Source organism: Oreochromis niloticus, linkage group LG15 (genome assembly GCF_001858045.2).
Source record: "Oreochromis niloticus isolate F11D_XX linkage group LG15, O_niloticus_UMD_NMBU, whole genome shotgun sequence".
Classification (NCBI taxonomy): Eukaryota; Metazoa; Chordata; class Actinopteri; order Cichliformes; family Cichlidae; genus Oreochromis; species Oreochromis niloticus.
Genome location: NC_031980.2, coordinates 5052959 through 5075911, shown reverse-complemented (window position 1 = coordinate 5075911; position 22953 = coordinate 5052959). Strand labels below are relative to the sequence as shown.

Sequence of the window (22953 nt, the reverse complement as noted above, 5' to 3'; positions counted from 1 at the left end):
TGAAGAGTGGGAGAAGAGGGTTGCATTGACAATCCAACACAATGGGCAGCACATTGAACACATTTTATAAGTGGTCAGAAACTTGTAAATAACTCATGAAAGAATAAAGTTACGTTGAAACCAAGCACACCATTGTTTTTCTTGTGACATTACCAATAAGTTTGATGTGTCACATGGCCCTCTTCCTATTGAAAAAACAAAAGTTGTATCCAAGATGGCCGACTTCTAAATGGCCACCATGGTCACCACCCATCTTGAGGAGTTTGCCCCCTCACATATGCTAATGTGCCACAAACAGGACTTTAATATCACCAACCATTCCCATGTTATTACGGTGTATCCATATAAATGGCCCACCCTGTACATTTGGAAGTTGTTAAGTTTCAGAGTATTCAAAATATGGTTTGCAATGTGTATAGAGTTCTAAAAATTGGCATTACTGATGCAAAGTATCTTCAGTACCTCAGAGAAGTCTTAAAGAGACATGAAAAAGTGTATCACCCATGTGCGCACACTTTTTTTCCCCAGTGGTTTCAGATTACTCAGCCAATCAACAAGCCAAAATATGCAGCAGTGCAGCAGCAAAGAGAGGGATGAAGAAGACTAGTAGCAACTAAATATGGCTGTAAACAAATTGGCTTTACTGTGGAAAGAAATACCGTTAACACATTTGTGAGCACTCGAGAATGCATTCAGTGGATTATAGTGAATACTCCTGAATGTGTAAACATAGCTTTTGTTTATTTGCAGGAAAATTAAACTGGCCACCTTTAAGAGGCACAATGTTCATTCCAAGAAGCGCGGCGTGGTTGGATTTTCTCCTTTATGTCTGTGTGACCGTTCATTCATCCTGTATTGTATACAGTCATATTGCGGTTACCTTTTACCTGATCCTACTGTATATGCAATTTGGCTGCCTAGTTCCTTTATGCAGTGAGCTCCAGAATTTGAATAGTAGCAGAGTTCAAACTTCCAAAGCGGTGATATAAAATTTTAATTCATTCTTTACCAACGTGTTGGAGTGCAAGCTCGGCCTTGTGTTTTGTCCAAATAGCTTTTAAAACTGATAACGAGGTTGCATTGTTTAGCAGTATTTAGCTAATCTGTAGCAGATGGTGTGGATATTGCATTGCGACAGTGCTTTTTAACTCATGTTTCAGTGTTAGCAGCTGAACAGTAAGCTGTTACACAGTGTTTCCTCTGGCGAAAGCCTAAAAAATTAATAATCAGCTGTTGCTGGATGTCTTTTTTAGAGATGAAAGGTGGCTTAATACAGTGGCGTGACATCATGCCTGCTGCATTTGAGTGTTTTACCAAATGAAGCAACTCCCTTTGCTGCAGTTATTATGCGTCTTAACATAGAGGTGAAACGACAGTCTCCAGGATGAGAGATCAGTAAGTCCCTGTGAATAAACCTGTCAATCTCTCACAGCACAGGCTAGTTGTTGTATCGCTTCTTTGCTGTCTGTCTGTGGTCATCGCACTTGCCCCATTCACATCTTTGATTAGTGGCCCCACCACTATTGCCTCTGTTGCCACCCCTACCCCTACCCCCCTCACCCACCCCCATTCGTCACATGTTATCTCCCACCCATCCTTCTTCTTCCTTAACTTTTCGCTCTCTTTCTCATTCTCCACGCTTCCCTTGCTCTCACTTTATCTTAACCCCTCCATCTCCTCCTCCTCCTTTGCCCCGGTCTCATCAGGCAAACACAGAGAGTGATGCGCAAGCACCATCCCTCACATCTCCAATGAGTACCTTGTTATCATCTTGTCCCCACAGCGGCTTTCTGTCTGGCTCCGTCTCAGCTTGGATTCCGTCACTAATGGGACCGCATCATTTTCGACAGCTGCAATTCGTCAGTGTTGACAAACAGAGATGCGGTGCAGCTATGCGAACACAGCTCAAAGGGATTGTAGACTAATGCCTCAGTCTGATTTACACATTTACAAAGGCTATTTTTTAAAAACAACATTCCTCTTTTTCCACATGACCTGTAAAGATCATATGCATTTATATTGCCTGTACTTTTTTAATTAAAGTAATGTCAGCCATGATCTCTGTGCCAGAGAAAACAATCCATGAAATATTTATTAGACCTAAGAGTGTAGTGGCATCAGACAGTTAGTTGTCAGTGTGCTCTATATGTATGAGCCTTAGATGTTTCAATGTGGCGCCTCAGGCTCTGTGCATCTGCTAAATAGAAGCTAAATGAAACTTCATGAAAGCCTAAACAATAGCACACGTTAGAGTTTGCCTCCATCTCTCAGCCCACTAATCGTCTCCACTGGGCCCTGCAGGGCAACAAGAAAGACTCTCAGACTTTGTACGCAAATCTTTTTCTATTTTCTTTGACCGCATCTCTAACTAAATTTACTTGTTTTTGTGAGTGTTGCTTTCATCTTTCTCTTATGTTCCAAAATCAAATCCACTGCACAAACAACAGTCTCGGGTTTTTTTCTGTTTGTTTGTTTCAGCTATTTAATTATGTTTGAAAAAATGAAAAGCTACTCAAGGTTATTTTGTAAGATCAATGCATAGCCTGTATTAAAGTTCACATTTGTTTTCAGATATGTCATACTACCAGCACACAATGCAGCAATACTAGCTACAATTTAAATTTAGCTGAAATTCCTTTCACCAGAGCGGCTATAAAGAAATCCGTCTCTAATGTGAGTTTGTATTCAAGTAAGAAAACGTTCAAAAATCTTTGGTTGGTGTCGTTTTTTATTATGAGGAACACCTTTTTCTATGACACCTATAAATCTATCACTTGTGTCTATGTAACACACATCAGAAGTAACAACGTTCTTTAAAAGAGCCTGAATTTAAGTACATGCCAATGCTACAGGATTGTTTGGTCTGTGATTTTTAGGTGTTTGCTTGGCCACATTGTGTCATATTATATCATGACATCATAATATATTATAACATGATGTTACATTAAAGTGATAGAATGCTTTTATAAGGTGCTTTAGGGGCATAAACACTACAATTTGACAATTTTGGTAGGTGGCTATGAGGCAAGATGACGATGTTTTAAGGATATGAATTCGATGTTATTGTTGTGAAATTAAAATGATACAATGATTTTTAAAATGTGATACAGATAAGAACCTTCAGAGACCCAGGACGTATCTGTGTGCCAAGTTTGATTTGCTTAGATTGGAAGAGTTTGCAGACAAAGAATTACAGATCTTTTGATCCAGTTTGTCTCAAAGATGAAGAGTTTATCTATATTTTATTATTCTTCCCATTAGATGTCAATTTGCACGCCATCTTTTAGATTGGATCTGGTGGAGAAGGAGATCTCCTCATGGTCATTATGGAAAGAGGGTTTACTGTAGAGACACCAGAGACTTTCTCAACATATCTAAGGACATCTGAATATAATTTTTGGACAGACTTGCACATATTGAAACCCAGAGTAAGCCCAAAATACCTTCCTCTCCTCCAGATAGGTCGAAAGCCTGACTTGTTGAAAATTGTTGAACATTTTAAAATAGCCTTAAAGGTCAGACTGGCCAGGATGGTAGCACGAGTCAGAGCAAACATTTTAATTTCCTGTTGGTGGACATTAGGCAGCTCATGCAGCGAACTGAGGAGAGCTGTGTGCTGAGGCTTATCGTGTTTGAAGAGAGGCAGGTACACTGATCTGTGTTAATAATGTGGTGGTAAGAGCCATTCATCCAGCCAGCGGTTATGGCCTGCCAGTGTATTACCAGTGACATCACAGATCAGACTGCATTTGGCTCCGCTTGGCCTGCTCTCATTAGAATAGACATCCTGCAGGAGACCCTGCTGGTCATAAACACACTGCCCTTTAAAGTATGGTCAAAGAGCATCAGTAAAAGCCTTACAGACAATTCTTTGTAGCTCTTATCAGATAACAGTCAGTATAACTAAATGTTTGGTATGTAGATTAGGCTTGCTTCAAATGGCTGTCTCCAGTAGCATAAAAACCAAGAGGGAACAGTCTAAGGAAAGATAGAAATATTCCCTTCGATATGGTTCGATTTATGCTTCACAGTTGAGAAAGCTCCCTCTCATTTTCATTGAATGTTCAGTGATTTTTAACCACAGTGTATTTTGGCCTGTTTATGCTTTAGTCATGGGATCGTGGGCTCATCTGTAATCTTATTTTTATCAGGCGTTGCAGGAAAATTTTAATTTATAGCTGGCTGGAAAAAAAATCTCTCTGAGTTTCTTGGAGTCTGAACAGAGCCAGCGCGTTAAATATTTCAATAAACAAGTAGATTTTGAATATTTTATGGGCAGAACGATTGATATGAACTGAAACTGCTTTATGAAACATTAAAGGACCTGTGTCCATCTCAAGTATTCAGATTTGCATGGCTTTCTCAGAGCACTGCCAGTGCCATGGCCTTTTTTAGCTGCATTTAAGCCAGGACACTGGAGAAATACATGCAGCGCTCTTGTGATTGTTAGCGCATTCATACATCATGGGAGGAGAAGAATTTGCTTAACAGGAATCTGTTCTTTCTCCCAGGCGTTCTCCTTCTTTATCTCACTCCAAAACTCCCCTGATATGCGTTTCTCGCCCAACACTGCTCTCTTTCACTGGGGTGAACACAGAAGAATAACACTGCATAAAATTTCAAAGGGTGAACAAAACACATCCAAAAGCGTGGGATGTGGCCAAGTGGAAAAAAAAAAACTCTCTGCAGGGTTAGGGAGTAGAAGGAGAGGGGTTTATCTTGTGTACTACCACATCTGTGCCTTTCCACAGAGAGTCAGCTTGTGAATTTTGGCTTGCTGCGTGTACTGCAGTACTGATTCACTCAGATAAAACAAGGTCTTCGCAAATGTGCAAATCCCAAACTTAATTACTATGAACCAAAATGGAAATGAACTCAATTATGAAGATATTGCCACATATTTACCCCTCAGTCTTTTCTGTATCTAATTAAATTCATTTCTTTGTTTTTTGCCTCTGTTTCCCTACTTTATTTCCTTAGTAAACAGCACTAAAAATATGAAAAGATACACTCGAGGAAAAAAAATAAATTTTAAAATTATTTTGTTAACAGAATTTTGTTGCACATACCAAGTTGTTTGTAAATGAATGTAAATATTTATTTTCATTTACAGAGTTATCTTTGTTGATACATCCAAGATAATTTGACCTGCAGTCTTTTATACTGGTGTACTACTCATGATGATTAGTGATAAATATACTTTGGAGGGCTCCCCAAATATTATTATGTTGTTGACTTTTAGCAGTCATTATTTTACTTTATTTTATGTTTTAAACTTTTCATCAACCTGAGAAAAATAACAACATATTGAGCTGAAGTTCTCTCCTGAGAATATACTACTGGACTCCACATGCTCTTATTTTGAAATTCTAGCCACCCTTGCTTTCCTCTTGCTTTTTTTTACTCTGGAGATTTGGTGGATAATCTGCATAACACATATTAAATTGTGTTTCTTTATAAATAATCCATATTCATATGTATCATGTTGAAAAAACAATCTTGATATTTGTAAATAAAAAAAAATTACGCTTATTAATCATGTCCACGTCCACATGACGTCCAAATAAATTACTCAGTCAAAAGTGCAAATGTTGAACTTCATATTGACGTCCAGGTTGGGTCATGGTTGGAGGTCCAAATTGTGGACCTAGTCTGGATGTTGTATAGAATTGGTCATGGAGCCACAGACCCAATATAGACATGATCTGCATGTTTATCCAACGTCCGATGTTTAGTGGGATTGGATGGTCAGCTGTTTTTATCACTCTGTCATTTTTTTGTCACACACTAAGCAATTAAATTATTTGCAAATGAGCAGCTTGTGAATAGTACTGTTCAGTTTGGACACTGCTACCTCCAAAAACTGAAACAGAGTCTGTGGAAAATAATGGCGTGTCTATCTGCGCCCTCAGTTTGAAATACATGCCTAAAGTTGATTCAATCTGCAGCCTTGCTTCTTCTGTGTGAAGAAATGATTATGCACAATTATGGCCAAAATGGTTATAATGAATAATAAAAGTTCATAGTAAGGTACTCAACAGCTGGGAGATCCCTCTCTAGTTCGCTTCTGTGTTATATTTTGCATACGCAGGTAATTTTACTTTGAAAAAAATATCACAAGGGGACAGCAAGGGGATAGCATAGGTTTTTTCAAATGGTGATTTTGTTCCATCTCTGTGAGCTGGTCTGATATGCTGAGGTGCTGTGCAGGCTTACTTTTATGGACGTCTGAGTTGATGTTGGAGGACTGACGTTATCAAACACTTCACTGTGTTTCTTGGCCTTTGTGCATTCGTCATATTGCTGTTAGCGATGGTAAGGAACATCATCATCAGGTGGTGTCGGACTGCTTTTGCATTGCGTTATATTATATTATGTTACATTTAATTTGGTGAAAGTGAAACTTATGATTGAGATTAAAATGTGATTATTGTACAGCCCTATTGTGAAGTATATGTTTGTTTTGGCTGTCATTGCTAAGTGAGCCAGGTTCATTATTTTTTATTTTTTCATTTGTGGCCTGGGGCTGTGGTATTATGCATGCTCACACTGGGTTAACCGTGACACATTAAACAGAACAGAATCAAAAAATGTATATTTATGAGTTACACCTGTGTTGATGGAAGTACACTGTTAATATCTTATAACAGATGCCGTAGACGGCACTGGTAGAACAAGTCAGTATGACTTCTTCTTTAGAAAGATAAGTTCTGATTATCTACTAGCTTTCAGGATTAATAGTTCATTCAAAGTGTGTCCTGAGATGCTCTACCAGTTTGCATTTATATTGTTTATACAGTATGTCTGGATGACATGTGGTGGCTGAATATTGCTAATTTAGGTTATGATACCACTTGTAATGGAGAATTATGCATGGTAAGGACCTTTCTTTCCAGGCATAATTCATATATGATGAAAACATTTGTCTGAGGATTTATTGATTTATCTTCCATAAAAGGTAAAACTACCAAAAAGAAATAAGTGAAAATGAATGAAGACAGGAAAGTTTAAAAATATGGTTGAATCGATATGGAATAGCCTTTCTTATTATGTGAATGTTAATCATAACACACAACTCGGAAACAATTGGAGATGTCACAATGCTTTATTATAATGCTTTTAATATTTTCATCCTGTTTAGTTCTGGCACTGGTAAAGTATGTTGACCCTGAGAATGTCGATGTCAGACATGCCAACAATCTGGCCGATGGGAACATTGGGATTGGGGATGGGAGTTAATGTTTCTGACACTGGAGTTATTCCGAAGGCAGTCCTATAGATACAAAGCATAGCAAGAGCCGATTAATCAGAATATTTTTCTGTGAAACAGAATTACATTTAGTACATTTGACTTAAGACTGTATTTTTCTTCAGCCTTACCTTCCATAGTGCATCACAGAGGAGTAATCATATTTAGTGTTGAGATTATCGGTGTCCATCTTGTCAAAATTGATGAAATAATCTGTGGAAAAAAGACAAATAAATTAAAAAGACCAAGCAACAAAACGGTCTTATTTCAATTAGTCATCATTGAGGCTTTGAGATTTTTACCTTTTATGATGTTTTGCCAGTTGACTCTGACGTACTGGTCGCGGTCGCTTCGAGTGTGTTCATGGTAGAAACCAAGTGCATGCAGCAACTCATGCTGGATGATACCATGCTGGACGCAGCCAAACCTCTGCAGTGACACCACCTGCTTGTCTCCAATACGACCCAGCAAAGACGAACAGCTAAAAATGTCAACAGTATAAGAAGCCAGAGATGATCGTCAGAGGAAGACAGTTGACATTTCTCAGATGTTTAACATGTATCGAGTGAACGTTTGACCAAATCTGATCTGATAGTTAAATGAAACTGCTCTCAACTTCACAATATCTCCTTTACACAAATTATTTAAATGAACATACTTAAGAAAATACATTATTTACTGTTTGTTTTTTCACTTTTCACTGCATATGTGGTTATTTTCAGTGATTTCCATGCAGTGTATTTTGTTTCAAATAGTGCTGTAGTAAATAACTTACCCATATCTTGGTTCAATACTTAGGTACGCGGTCTCTGTTGTGCGTGGAATGAAGCGAACACAGGTTGCTGTTCCAAAGCCCTTCATGGCATCTAAAATGGTCTTCTTCTCACTATCATCTACAGTTGAGAATAACTTAATCAGTGACGTAAGTGTTTCACTAGATGAATGAATGTTAATGTGCTGTATTATGCACCACAGTTAAACCCACCATATTTATCACTGAGAACGTAAGGGACGTCAACAGTCCCAGATGTGGGAGACTTTGGCCATCGACAGGAGTATTGCTTATTTGTGCACTTCAAAGCATTTCTGGTTCTTGGAATGAGTATGTCTCCTTCCACCAGAAAATCTGTCGATCCTATTGATATAATGATAGAATGACTTTTCAACCAAGTGTTTTATTTTTTTACTTTACTCAACATAGAAATTTGACACTGATAATGAGACAAAGTATTGCCCCCCTCTTGTAATATAATGATTGAATACTCACCATTGTTCATTCTGAGGATGGTTGTGGTAATGTCCTCCCCAGAGATCTCTATGAATGCAAGAAAATCAGAATTCATACAGCTTTGTTTTTACAATGAGAAAAGTGACAATATGACACTGTTAGTTATACAGAGCTTAACCCAGATTTGTTCACTTACCATTCTGACCAGCATGATCCTGTGAACAGAAGATAGAAACAAATTTCACTTAGTTGTATTTAATATGTTGAATGCTACGTTACAGATAAAGATGGGCACCAATGTTATGGGAGATGTATCATGAGGTAAATGCAGTTTCTACTTTTTAATGAATATTTACTTACATGGTCACGATGAGCATTACAGAGGCCCAGAAGCAGCAGCAGAAGAAGAGAAACTGTTGTTATCAGGTCCATTTTGGTCCAAAGATGTCGACTGTCAAGGTGTCACTTCAGAAACTTCACTTGTCTTCCAACGAAGTGATGCTAAAACCCAGTCAGGGATGAACTTATATGCAAGGTGTCCAGGTGTGTCTGTGTACAGAGATTAATGGTAGGGGTTCAGAAGGCTTTGCCTTAAACACAGCTGCCCTGTCCAGCATTTCCCACTGTTTCCACACTGATAATTTTATTCTGGGGGGATTATAGTGACCACAGGCTGGTGTCGACTTGCTTAGCATAAGGCTTTTTTAACCAGCAGGAGATTGTCTTGGGAAAATACAGCCCAAAGTTTATGGGATTGTCCCTGTCCCAAAGCATTATCTGAAAAATAACAAATATAACAGTGGAATCATGTAATGTAAAGACTTTGAAGGCGCTGCCTTTAAGTAATATTTTTTTTAAACCATTAATAACCTGATTGCAAACAGGCTGGGGTACGTGTGTTTAAAAGTAGAACTACTAGCAGAGCGTCTGTGAGTCAGGGAATGTCAGGACTTTGTACTTGTTCACCACCTTCAACAGAAGCTGAATTGCATTTTGATCTCAATCTTCTTTTGTAGCAATAATAAATTCCAAAGAATAATTTTTATGACAGTTAAACCCGTGTTTTGATAAATGTTTCCGTAAGTTTTAAGAACAGTAATTAGACAACAATTTTGACTAAACGGTGCACTTTTTGACAGATTTGTTAATCTTAATGGGAATGTGAAAGTGCATTGTTTATGCTGCAGAGGGAGAGATATGCTGGACATGAATGCTTAGTAACATCAGCCGTGGGAGGTTGAGCCCTATGAAAACACATTTATTTGTCTTGTGGGCAGGACAGTGGTGCAGTGGTAAGCATTGCAGCCTCCCAGCAGAAGATCCTGTGTTTAAATCTGTTGGCTTTGCTGGGCCCTCTCTGTGTGGAGTTTACATGTTCTCACTTACACGTGCCTAAATACCAGGTATTAAGAGTTCCTCCCACAGTTGAAAGGCATGAATGTTATGTCACCTGGTGATTCCTGTCCCCTCTTCCTTCCCTAACCCCAAACGGTCATGGCAGATATCCATATTATTCCTGGTAAAAGGGATTTTTTTTGTTTCCACTCTCACCAATGCTTTTGCTCATAGGGATTCGTGTGATTGTTGAGGTTTTCTCTTTTTTCTCTTTATTTTTGTTGGGTCTTTACCTTACAATATAAAGCGGCCAGTGTTTTTGTGATTTAGCGCAATATAAATAAGTTGAATTGAATTGAATTGTCGTTTAAAAAGGCTATGGCTGTGAATATCAGTGGGAATGGTTGTCTGTCATTCTGTGTTAGCCCTGTGAGAAGTGATCTGTCCAGAGTATACCCCACCTTTTGGCCTGTGACAGCCATCATGCACCAATTCAGAAAGCAGTTAAGACAATGCATGGATGAGTATTTATTTGCTGGTTCAGGTTCTTCTATTTACACTTCAAGAAAAATCCTGGTTATACCATCTTCTAATATCACTATTTCTTAGATTAATTGTATGAATTTTGAGTAAAGGCAATCAAGTGTGATTTTGAAATAAAAACCATGATTATTACTTGATTTCTGTTTGCTGAGGAAACAGAAATCAGATGATTATTGCTTTAGTTTGGAGCTGTAGTGCTGTAACCACCTACGATGCAGTTTTTCCTTCCACACAGAACACTCTATTTATGCCAAAAGAGCAGCTCATTTTACTGCTGGTATCAGAACAAAGTTCCTTTTTGTTTTAACCCCCTATGAGGTTGATCACTAATAACTTAAGTGCTACATATTCCATCAGTACATTTCATAATAAAATGCACATTTGCTTTTTTATTTTATTCTAGCTGTAACTGGTTGTTGTGTTAAAATGTGTTGTTTCAAATAATATTATTACTTCAATTACTCGCTATAATTTCCTGTATTCATTAATCAAGCTCTTCTGGCACAACAGTGATTATCTCATGAAGTCTGGGCCTTGTTTATCAGACTACAATGAGCAAAAAAATATTTTCTAAAACCTCAGAATGCAGAAATTAATTGTTTATCGTGAGAGTATTCACATTTATTAAATCCTCACTAATAGATCATCATCCTCCAGACTGTTGTTTACAGGAAAGAAGAGGAGCTGTCTAGCTTTCCAGCTCCATAAACAGTTTCAGGGTCTGATTTTGCATGACAGGACTGGAGCTTTTGAAGAGATTCCATCACGGCAACCTTTAAATGACGTGGTCCTCTGCTGTACATCACAATAATGTGGCATTTATTATCAGTGAGGGGAAATTACACTCTGTGTGTGTGTGTGTGTGTGTGTGTGTGTGTGTTAGAGAGAAACAGTGCTACAAACTCGAGCTTCGGTTTTATGTGTGAACTCCATGTACTTCAAATTCAATGTATTTGTATATTTTACAATGTTTGCATGAAGCATTTGAACATGTGCGTCTCTGTGTGTATGTGCCGGCTGCATGCCTGTGCCTGTCCACTTTGGAGGATCCGTGTGGGTGCACAGGTAATCCAATTTGAGTTTTGGAGTCAGAGCACAGCACGAGTAATGTTCAATGATGTATGACCCATCCATTCGGTTGAGCTTTATTTCTAATGCTTTGCAGCTGCAAGAAGAGGTAGATCTCATTCAGCTGGATGTCAGCCTAGTGGAACCCACAAAAAAAATCAGCTTTTCTTTCTTTCTTTTTACACATCTGCAGTTTTCTTAGATGGAGAATAACCTTCAGAAAACCCAAAGCTGAAAGTTTTTTGAAAAATTATATTTAGCTTTACTTTATTTCTCGGTGGCATAGTTTTTGTTAAATTGTGACATATTATTTTTATGTTACTTTGCACTAATTGGCATTTTTTAAGTAACATTTTAAAAGATTTTTGAGTGCCCCCCCCCCCCAAGCCATATTGCCAAATTGATTACCATCATGGTAAAACTGAAACTAATGTTAAATTTCAGCTCTTATTCTCTTTCAGATGAAATCACTTTTAGGTTGTTGTGTACAAATATGCCATTACAAATTTTTAGAAGATAACCATTGTTACTATTGTTAACTATAACTATTATTGCTGAAATATTAAGTTTCATTGAGCAATTGATGTGTAAAAAAAACACAATCTTCTGTGGAAATAAAATTTTGCATTTTGCCAAACTGACCATGAAATTTCAGACGAAAGTAGCCTTTTGAACTTCCCAAACCAGCTTCCTAATATGCAATGATTGTAATGTTGAGTTGATATGGAATATTTTTCATCTTCCATTAAAAGTAAAAATACCCAAATAAAATAAATGAATATGGGTGTGTTTGAAAATATGGTTGAAGTGAATGTAACAGCCTTTCTTATTATGTGAATGTTAATCACAACACAAAACTCAGAAACAATTGGAGATGTCACAATGCTTTATTATAATGCTTTTAATATTTTCATCCTGTTTAGTTCTGGCACTGGTAAAGTATGTTGACCCTGAGAATGTCGATGTCAGACATGCCAACAATCTGGCCGATGGGAACGTTGGGATTGGGGATGGGAGTTAATGTTTCTGACTCTGGAGTAATTCCGAAGGCAGTCCTATAGATACAAAGCATAGCAAGAGTCGATTAATCAGAATATTTTTCTCTGACAGACAATTACATTTAGTACATTTGACTTAAGATTGTGTTTTTCTTCAGCCTTACCTTCCTTAGTGCATCACAGAGGAGTAATCATATTTAGTGTTGAGATTATATGAGTCCTTCTTATAGAAGTCAATGTAATAATCTGTAGAAGAAACACCAATAAGTTGAAAAGATTAAGCAATGAATCCGATTTCAATTAATCATCATTTGAGATTTTTACCTTTTATGATGTTTTGCCAGTTGACCCTGATGTGCTGGTCGAGTGTGCTCATGGTAGAAACCAAGTGCATGCAGCAACTCATGCTGGATGATGCCATGCTGGACGCAGCCAAACCTCTGCAGTGACACCACCTGCTTGTCTCCGATACGACCCACCAAAGAGAAACAGCTAGAAACATAAACAGTAAAGGAAACCAGAGAAAATAATGTGTAAAAGGCAGTGAAAATTGTGTTATCATTCAGTCTGTGAATGCTTCTTTACTGTTAGAATAATCCTTATCATTAACTAACAGACAATATGGTTGCTTTGTTTGTGATGAGAGTGTTTCTCTCATTGCCTCTTGACATTTAAAATTTTCATTTATTGGCTGTGATTATTGTCATATTAGCCAAAAGCCAAGCTCCATTTTTTATGCTTACAATTGACATAAATGTCCTTCTGCCAAAGTATGTTGTTTAGTACTTGGAAAAAATTAAAGCGTTATAGTTTGTAATTTGCAGTAATTTTAGACAAAATACATTTATTTACATGTCACGGAAACCACGATATTCCTATCTTCAACCAGATAGCATAACTTTGGTCTTCAATCAAATAGTAGTGCAGTAAATAACTTACCCATATCTTGGTTCAGTGCTTAGGTATGCCTCCTCCGCTGTGCGTGGAACAAAGCGAACACAGGTTGCCGTTTCAAAGCCCTTCATGGCCTCTAAAATGGTCTTCTTCTCACCATCATCTACAGTTGTGAATAACTTAATCAGTGACATCATTGTTTCATTGGATAAATGATGTTAATGTGCTGTGACATGCACCACAGTTAAACCCACCATATTTATCACTTAGAACGTAAGGGACGTCAACATTCCCAGATGTGGGAGACTTTGGGCATCGACAGGAATAGTTTTTATTTGGGCATTTCGTGGTATTTCTGTTTTTCGGGAGGAGTATATCTCCTTCCACCAGAAACTCTGTTGATCCTATAAAAATACATGAAAGAATGACTTTTTGGGCAATTGTCAAAATAAGAAAGCGCTGTTTTGCTCCAATATAATGATTGGATACTCACCATTGTTCATCCTGAGGATGGTTGTGCTAATGTCCTCCCCAGAGAACTCTAATAAATGCAAGAAAAGAAGAAGTCATACAGCCTTGTTTTTACATTTAGAAAAGTGAGAATGTGACACTATTATTTATACGGAGCTACAACGAGAAAAAAACAGATTTGGTCACTTACCATTATGACCACCATGAGCCTGTGAAAATAATACAGAAATATTATAGATTTTTATATACTTATTTATAATGTTTATAATGTTACAAATAACGATAGGCGCCAATGTTACGGGACATGCGACATCCATTAAACACAGCATTTACAAGCATGTTAAGTTTTTAGTTAGTATTTCCTTACATGGTCATGATGAGCATTACAGAAGCCCAGAAGCAGCAGCAGAAGAGAAACTCTTGTTGTAAGGTCCATGTTGGTCTTGATGTGCCAGTGGTCAAGGTGTCACTTGAGAGACTTCGCTTGTCTTCCAACGAAGTGAAGCTAAAACCCAGTCAGGGGTGAGCTTATATGGCCGGTGTCCAGGTGTGTCTGTGTACAGAGATTAATGGTAGTGGTTCAGAAGGCTTTGCCTTAGACACACAGCTGATTAGTGTGCCCTGTGTTGCTTTGCCCAATGTTTCCACACTGATAATCTCATTCTAAACTTATGCTATAAACATTCAGTGTAAAGGGTTTTCTGGCACTGCGTTCAAGTAGTAGTTTTTAAACCATACCTGATAACTAACAGGCTGATGCATGTGTGTTTAAAATTGTAGTGTTGTTGTGAATGTTGATTTTCTGCTTCTTCAGTTGGTGCGGATAGAGAACAACACTTGTAGGTTTATGCTGCTCTGTTATATGTACTCTTCTATTACCTACAGTAATAACTATGTTTGTGTTTTCAGAATTTATTTATCAAAAGGCAAGGTACGTATTGGAGTGTGGTTCATTGTACAGCCCATCCATGAAGTGTGTCGCACGCAGCAGGTTTTATTTAAATTCTAACATTTTATTTCTTTATGCTACTTGCCGCTAATTTTTTTGTTTTGTGTATGATTAAAAATTTAAAAAAACAAACTCGTGTGCAAAATGTTAAAACTGAAATTGAAAATTTTAGATCACAAACCAAAACAATGGTTCTCACTATACATTTTTGATGGTGTAAAACTATAGTAATGGTGAGCTAGGTGGTTGGCTAAATATGACTTATATACAGCACAGGACAAGCTTCATCTTAACTAGAGACAAGTGAGTGTTTTCTAAATTTGGGAGAAAATAAAAAGAATGAAATACAGCTATACAGAAAACAAATGTCTGATGCAAATAAAGAAGACACATTAACTGGAGAGGTTTGCAGTTGTATAAACTTTACACGGGTTTTGGTACAATATACAGCATCAGAATAGAAGTGAAACTCTTATTTGACTGAGCAATCAATTGCCAGTCAAGAAAAAATGAATCAATTCTCTGGATTTCGCTTCTCCAGTGTAAGAAAAGCTTTCTCTTGATTTATGTTTTATATTATTCCAAAAAAGCAGATTCTGAACTCCAATTTAGACCGGAGGAAATTAAAATGAGTTTTTTTTTTCTTCTATTTTATTGACAAAGGTAACAGTCCATGGATGCAGCCCTACATAATAGCTCGAATATGTTTTTTATTTCACTTTGACTTCATCATTTCTGGGAGGTGGAGTAGTAAATGGAAGAAGTGGAGCAAACAGAACTTCTGGGACCTTGTTCCTGAACACCACACAGCAGTGATGACATAGCCTAGCCCCTTTCTGCTCTATAGTACATCTGAGTCTTTTCCTCTGACACTATGTGGGCAGCCAAGGACAACAGTCAATGAGCAATATCAATTTATGTAATAGACTATTAAACAGTGTGCTTAACATTTAGACTTGCTACACTGGTGTTCAGTGGGAGTGTGTGCCAGGAAGTCCTCTGCTGCCCTCTGAAATGAAACATGTTAGCCCGCTCTGCTGGCTCTTACTCACTCTTGCTTCTCCTCCTACAGTCGGTTCCCTGACCCCAACACAGGTGCCCTGCTTACTCTCCTTCCTTTCACCTTTTGCTCTGAATACCACTGGATGTCAAAATAATAATTAACTGTTTTATATACTGCATTCATGTCGAGCATCTCCTGTGAACCCTCTCATTATGTATTGTTGCATGCAAGTGTTCAAATATCTAAGCCATTTCTTCAGTTGTTTTCTCACTGGCTGGTTAATTTCATCTCTGACATGTAGCTGATGTTTTTGGGGGGTTTTCTTTACAACCCAAAGGCTTTACAGAAGTAGCTCTCCACCTGCTTTCCTCTGTCTCCTTTCTTGCCCTCTCCTTGTTCTTTATACTAGAGTCAATCTGTGATGGTAAACATCGTGTTCATAGTAATTGACATTCAGACAAACAGGAACAAATACATCGAATATGAACACTGTCCTAATTGGTGTGCATTACCAGTCGTGTAAGAGCCATGTGAAAAGTAAATTAAATCAGATGTCATTGTAGATTGATTAAGCCACAATCTAGTTGCACAGTCCATTCAGAGAATAATTGTGTCTGATGGATGACGTGTCAGGTGCTTTATGAGGCACATTTGAAACTGATCATTTTAAAGGTCTAGGAGAAGTAGCAGCAACATAAAAAGACAGAACTTTTTTGTTTTTGGTGAGGCGGTTTTAACATAACCGCGTCTGGTGCGTGCCTAATGGGAAGAGTCCACAGGAGCCAATACTGTAGCAAACGTAAAATGAAATTCACAAGATGTGTTCAGCTGGTGATTTTGAAAACTTAATGGGATTGTGGACTTTTTTGGAGAAAAACTCACTCTTAACACATCACTGTCTTTATTGGTACCAGTTATAGTGCGGTACGTGCCTTGCTCAGGGGCACATCAAAACTGATTATGAGCGAGAGAAAAGTGTGACTCATTCAGTCTGCCCACCCACGTTTTCCCAGCTCGCCTAGAACTGATGATGTTAGAGAAGTAGTTGCAATCCCATTTCCCTCCCTTCAGGCAAAAGTTGCTGAGATAAACCCTTTCTGTTAGCACTTCTGTGTAGATACTGTAATGCAATCATTTTGAACTTTTAGAACATTAATGAAATAATTTAAAACATCTCAACCCCAGTGTGGAGAAACATATGCTTCATAGATTTAACAGTTCTTCACAATTTTCTGTAGGTTTCTGGAGTGAAGTTATGATGTTACACTGTAGTTTGCTTTGTTTTTTTCCTATAATGTTTTGCATTTCTAATCTTACAATATACAATGCTTTGAGATGAATGCTAGTGTGATTTGGCTTTCACTGTCATATACATAATTGTACACTGTTTTGCATGAGTATTACAGAGCTGAGTAAACATAAAACTAGTGCTCCAATCTGCTCTGTTGTTTTTGAAGGATCATCCTTTTGTAAACTTTCTAAAGTAAATGATTTAAAGCTGTAAATATCTTGATACAATATACAGTGTTGTGAACATATCTTCAGCCACCCTGCATTTCTTTCTATTTTGCAAAGAGAATGGGAAATGGGGCCAGAGATTTATTGAAATCACACATGTAAATACAGTCCATGGGGCAAACACATAGTTTTAAGTACAATTTTAACAAACAATTCTAATAGTATGGACCATGACCTGCCTGAACACCCCCTGAAATCTCATGGCCAAGCTTTCGTGTCATTTCTTTAAGTAGTCTTCAGGAATAGTTCTCCATGTTTCTCGAAGGACATTCAAAGCCGTTCTAGGAATGTTGGCTGCCAGTTGTTCTGTTCTCTGTCAAGATGATTCCACACTGCTTCAGTAATGTTTATGTGCAGATTCTGTTGAGGCCAGTCTATCTCACCAGTCCAATCCACTGTGAGTTTTTCGATCCAGGTATGGTTTTATTGAATTGACAGTGTAGAATTTTTGTCCTGCTGTAAAATGAAGCTTTCAGAATCAAATGCTTTTCAGATGTTGATGGATCAGATGAAAAGACAGTTGAATCTCTCAGGTCCAGTGTCAGTTCTTTTATTAGGTTTTTTTCCCCTAATTCTTAAGAACATGACTTTCAGATACTGTTCATTTGATGCTGATAGTTTTTAGGTCTGCAACTTTTTTTTTGTCCTCCATGGGCCCAGCATGCTAAGAAATGCCAAGGTTCCAGCTAATGAGCCTTTAGGAATCACTTGGTGTAAAAATAGTTTTTTAGATCTTTTGAATTGTGTTATCGTTTGCATTTCTCATAGATTCAGCTAAAGGAAATATGTGTTTCTCCAACAGGCTGCCAGTAACAAAATGCAAGATACAATCTGAAATTGGTTATTTGCAACATTGTTATGTGCAGACACAACACAGGTTCATCCCTTGAGTTAGGTACCTTTTTTGTGCTTGAATGATGCATTGTTTAGTGTTAAGTGGCTTAATAAACAAAAAACCTTTTCTGAAAATGGCCAGGTACAAGTACTGGAGTGAAAACAGGTGAAAAAGCAGAACTTTGAAAGCTTGGAGAACTATTGCTCAAGCCTACTCTAAAAATTACAACAAAGTCTTGCTCTTTGGAAGTACACTGTAAAGAAATAAGAGTGGCTCTAGACTTTTGCAAGATGTTGTATATATGTATATGTTTTAGTGTGAGGGTTGGTACCTCTGGTTTACCTTTGTAAAGAAATCTTGTTTTACTATTTGCATTTTACACCCAGTTACACCCTTAAACTGTTAGTGAACACCCTATTGCATCAAATTACACAGTTCAGGTGTATTACATCTCAAGTCAAGATATTAGGAGATTTGTTAAACTTCTTGGTGGGTTACTTTGGTAAAGCTTGCCATGTAAGATCATGAGGTTGTGATGGTAGTCAAGGTATTATAGGTATGAATGAGGTACAAGATGAAAAGCTACATTTGAAAGATCTTCTGCTAAAGTACACATGTGGGACTGAATGAAGTGGGTTGGCCAGTCGTGAGTCAAACTAAATTATTCTGGTATTACACCTGCATATAGTGTGAAATTAGGCTGGCTTTTTTCAGTTCAGTATACATGTTAATGTACACTGAAGTAGGAGTACTAGTTTTTGTTGTTGTTTTTTTTTTTAATTTGGTTAACATCCAGTTCTTCTGTCTCCTCCTTCAACTCCATAAATGCCCCAGTCAGTGCATGCACGCTAGCTTAAGTTTTTCCACCAAATGTAGAAAATCCCCTAATGAGGCTTTAGGCACTGCTATTTTTCATCTCCATCATTTCACCAAGCTGTATTTAACATCACATGAAATAAGCACCCTTCAGTTAACAAGACTCAGTGGAAAAATTCATATTCATTAAAACTCAAAAACTCTCAGAACCAAATTAATTAGCACAAGACCGTAACAGTTTGTGTTTTGTGATATCGTACTGCGTGCCTAGTCAGTTGGTGGATTTTTGTAGTATAGCTAACTTGAACTAAAGAGGCATTTCCCCAGTCTATGCCGCTGATATTGGAAGACGTGTAGCCCATATTTCCAAGAGCATTGCTCAGTGAGAGATCTCTAAAACCCATTTCCTGCCTGGCTCAGAATAATGAGGTGTTAGAGCCTGCTGGCAGAGCTTAGCTGCACACCTCCCCAATGAAAAAGTTATGGATGATATACAGTTGCAAACACACACACACACACACACACACACACACACACACACACACACACACACACACACACACACACTTCACACTCAAAGGCATGGACATATGCCCCCTGGAGGTGTTATGGATAGCTGCATATTGCAATGCCAGCCAGCAGGAAGCACTGTCAGCCAGTCTGCACTGTGGGCATTGATAGGACAATCAGTTCGCTCTGGAGCCATCACAGCCAATCATCAGACAGTTTCTTGGCGGGCTGCACCCAATCTTCAGAGGGTTGCCAGATCTCCTTTTCTCAGTGAGCTGTTGCTGGCTTTCTACTAGCCAACCAGAAAAAAGAGCTGCTGCCTTGCGTCAGCCAATCGTGTGAGTGTTGGCTAGAGTTAGTCCTATCAACAGATAACTGCTGCACTGTTACAGCCAATCTGGGCTTTATCCTTCCCTACAGATGTCCGATTAGTGTTGTTTAGGGAAATCAAACTGCCACAACAGGCCCACCTTGCCAATGTGGCACCGTGAATGGACAGAATAGTAAAATGGGATAGGAAAAGCCCACAAAGGCTTACTTAACCGTAATACTCTGGCTGTTATGTTTTAATGCTGTGTGGGTGAGTTTTTTATTTGTAGCACTGTTGGTCACAAAATATAGTTTCATATCTCACTTTCTCTAATAATACTGTGAGCTAGCAAGTACTGCTTAACCGTGGACGTCTTTCATTAATGAGATTTTAAATTTACCAGCATGTACTTGTCAAGGCCTATAAGTTTATTCCTCGTAAACCTGTTCTAGCTTTCACGAGCCAAGGACGTGTTCACTGAACTCAAGTCGTGTCCATTTTAATGGCCCTATAACACATGCCAGCATCTTAAGGTGACAGAGCCATTAGATCAGATGATAGAACACAGGTTTTTAGATCTGCCCTATCTTTTCTGCTTTCACTGCAAAATGTTGCAGGTAATGTATGAGCCTGTCTCGTTCGAACTTGGCCCTACATGATTATGCACATTCATGTTAATCCATTCCAAGTTTGTTTCAGACCATTCAACCCTTTCTTCAGCACAGTGGCAAAACAGTGCTAACAGCACGTTTAATCACTGCTCATGCAGGAAAACAAGCATTTTTTAACTTAGGAAAACATTACATTTCCTCCCCAGTTTTTCAAGAACATTCTAAGAAAATTCATCAGATGCTTGTTTGGTAAGTATTACCTTAAATTTTTCTGTACTTGGCTTAGGGTTCACGCACTCCGTCATCGAAAACGTTAGCTTTAATTCAGAGTTGAGCAAAAATTCTGCCATGGATACAAGTTTTGGTGATGTACATTAAACATGACACGTAAAGCAAACGCAAACGGCTATTGTAACATCATATTTGCATCATATTTGCAGAGGGATGATGAAATGAAAAATATATATTTATAACAATCAAAAGTATTGGGAATTATTTAAAAAACATTTTCTTTAATATGGGTGTTAGTAATTGCTGTATGTGTTGCTATTTGTTTCATTCAGATATACATGCACACACCATCATCCTTAAGTAAGACTTATAGTTTTCCAAAGTGAAAAAAAATATGTATCTGTTATCTCCTCTTCTTCTCTTTTCACAGTTGTGGTTGAACCAAACACTCTTCTTTTTAATTTTCAGAAAAACTGTTTAAAATTTCCTTTATAAGTCATTAATTTATCCGTCTGTAAATTAGCACAAAAAAAGAACCACTGCACTTTAACTGATTCAAAGTTGATGGCTCCTAATTGCTGGATTGACTATTTAGCAGTTCAATTTCCTGTCATAGATAGCCCAGCTTGTGCATGACATTTATCATTAAAAAATTACCAATTTACTAATTACAATATTTGCAGATTTATTTTCTGTTGCTTAATGATTTCAGCATCACTCAGAAGCTCAAATTGCAGAACAGTTTCTCATTGAAGAACTCATATAGCAAATCCTGGCGTCTAAGTCTTTCATGCTCAGAGTTTTTAATCAAATTTAAGGGCTGTAAATTTAAGATACTGGGTTTCTGCTGGATGTATGCCTGTGCTAAACAGAGTTAAATTAAAAATTACAACATATTAGGTAAGTTCTCATCACTGTATACAGCATAGCTGTCTTTTTTTTCTCCCTCCACTAGCTGATAAGTTTCAGCACCACAGACCAAGAAAGTACCATTGCAGCACTGCTTCCAGCCAGACACCATGCAACGTCTAACAGTGTTAGCCTCAAATGTTTGGCTTAGAGTAAAAACCAAAAATCTAAGACTAATCCCTTCAAAGTCAAACATCAGATGTTACCAGCCTCATTTATGTCACTTCCTCAAGATGGCTCGCATGGCATAATGCTTGCACGAACATAATGGCTGCAGCTGTATGCAGTCAAGCTCCATAACCCCTGCTGTGAAGTGCTGTAATATGGGAGCAAAGACGAATCTGTCCTCTAAATCTCCCTACCTTCACCCTCATCGTCATCTCTTTTCTCTCTCTTCCCATCTCAGCAGGGCTTTGGCAGCTTCACATTGGCCTAATTTTAGAGTAACAAGATGTGTGTATACGTGACTCAGTGTGTGGTTGCATATGTGTTTAAGTGTGTGTGTGTGTTTTTTATGTATGTGTTGCCTAACTCCAAATGAAATCTCTGAGGGCTAAAGCTGTGTGTTCTGTGTTCCTGTAATGATCCATGTCCACCCAGTGCACGGACAAACGGACCTCTCAGCCGTTTTAATGAGTTGTCTCAACTCACGTATCTAGCTCAGTTTGTTCTCTTGTGCCAAAAAAAGACCACTTAACATCTCTATTCAGTTTAATAACGACTGCCTTCTTTTTCTGCTGAATTGGACAAACGTGTTTTCTGTGCTGCAAACTTTGCACCGAAAGATTGTGTTTGTTTTTTGCCCCGCAGTACACACTGGGATAGATGATCTGCGCCGATAGTGTGAAGCCAGATCTATACAGAGTCTCATTTACAATAAGAGTGGAGGATGAAGACTCCATGCGAGTGCATTACAGTGTGTAATCAATACGCTCTGACAACCTCTGATGTAATAGTATGCATGTGCTGCTGGCAAACCATTTCAAGACCTTACACACATGGATGACCCCATGGATGAGTTGCTTCTCAATTATCCAGCAGCCAGGCCTGGGTACAGTGTAAACTTGCAGTTTCAAAAGGCACGGGGAGATGCGCAGAAAATAATAGAATTAAATATGTGTTGCCTTTGGCAATGGCCCATGTTTACTTACTCTCAAAAATAAAACCCACAGAATTTATTCAGATATAACCAGTGGCACTGTTGTGCATCACCTGAGAGAATTTGAACCAAGTCCAAATTTAATAATGGATGTGCTGTATAATTCAGTATCACCTTCTTGTATTTGGAAAGCTCTATTTGCATAACTATTCAATGTAGAATTCTTATTCAAATACTTTCTTAGTTATAAATTATTAACCTGACAATCTTAAAACTGAACTAATCAATATTTAAAACCAATAATTCACATTTTTGTATGTAAAGTAAGAGTAGTCCCTTCCAGTCAGAAACCACTCTGTCAGATACTTTTACCCCA

General features: G+C 38.0%; 2 protein-coding genes and 1 pseudogene across 8 annotated transcripts in view; 1 reads left to right on the top strand and 2 right to left on the bottom strand.

The window, feature by feature from the left end:
* The window catches only part of LOC100694667 (MAM domain-containing glycosylphosphatidylinositol anchor protein 2), a 190972-nt gene that overhangs the window by 39434 nt on the left and 128585 nt on the right, over positions 1–22953 (top strand). The window lies entirely within an intron of this gene.
* On the bottom strand, positions 7087–9120 carry LOC100703510 (low choriolytic enzyme-like). Of its 2 annotated transcripts, XM_019346261.2 has the most exons (8): positions 8838–9120; positions 8674–8692; positions 8517–8564; positions 8235–8384; positions 8025–8142; positions 7552–7730; positions 7381–7462; positions 7087–7273 (listed from the first exon to the last, which is right to left on the bottom strand). In XM_019346261.2, the coding sequence occupies exons 1-8, from the start codon at positions 8907–8909 to the stop codon at positions 7138–7140; spliced, it is 804 nt and encodes a 267-aa protein (XP_019201806.1). In that variant the 5' UTR covers positions 8910–9120; the 3' UTR covers positions 7087–7137. The 2 variants fall into 2 exon arrangements, with proteins under 2 accessions (XP_019201806.1, XP_019201807.1); XM_019346262.2 differs by lacking the exon at positions 8674–8692 and having other exon boundaries at positions 8517–8600; positions 8840–9120.
* On the bottom strand, positions 12297–14811 carry LOC106097919 (low choriolytic enzyme-like; annotated as a pseudogene).

Excerpts from the sequence above, each read along its gene's own strand:
- LOC100703510 (XM_019346262.2), bottom strand. The coding sequence starts at position 8,909 with ATGGACCTGATAACAACAGTTTCTCTTCTTCTGCTGCTGCTTCTGGGC. Across the intron at positions 7,731-8,024 it reads AGTATTGAACCAAGATATGG|CTGTTCGTCTTTGCTGGGTC; the intron begins GTAAGTTATTTA and ends TGACATTTTTAG. Across the intron at positions 7,463-7,551 it reads CTGGCAAAACATCATAAAAG|ATTATTTCATCAATTTTGAC; the intron begins GTAAAAATCTCA and ends TTTTTTCCACAG.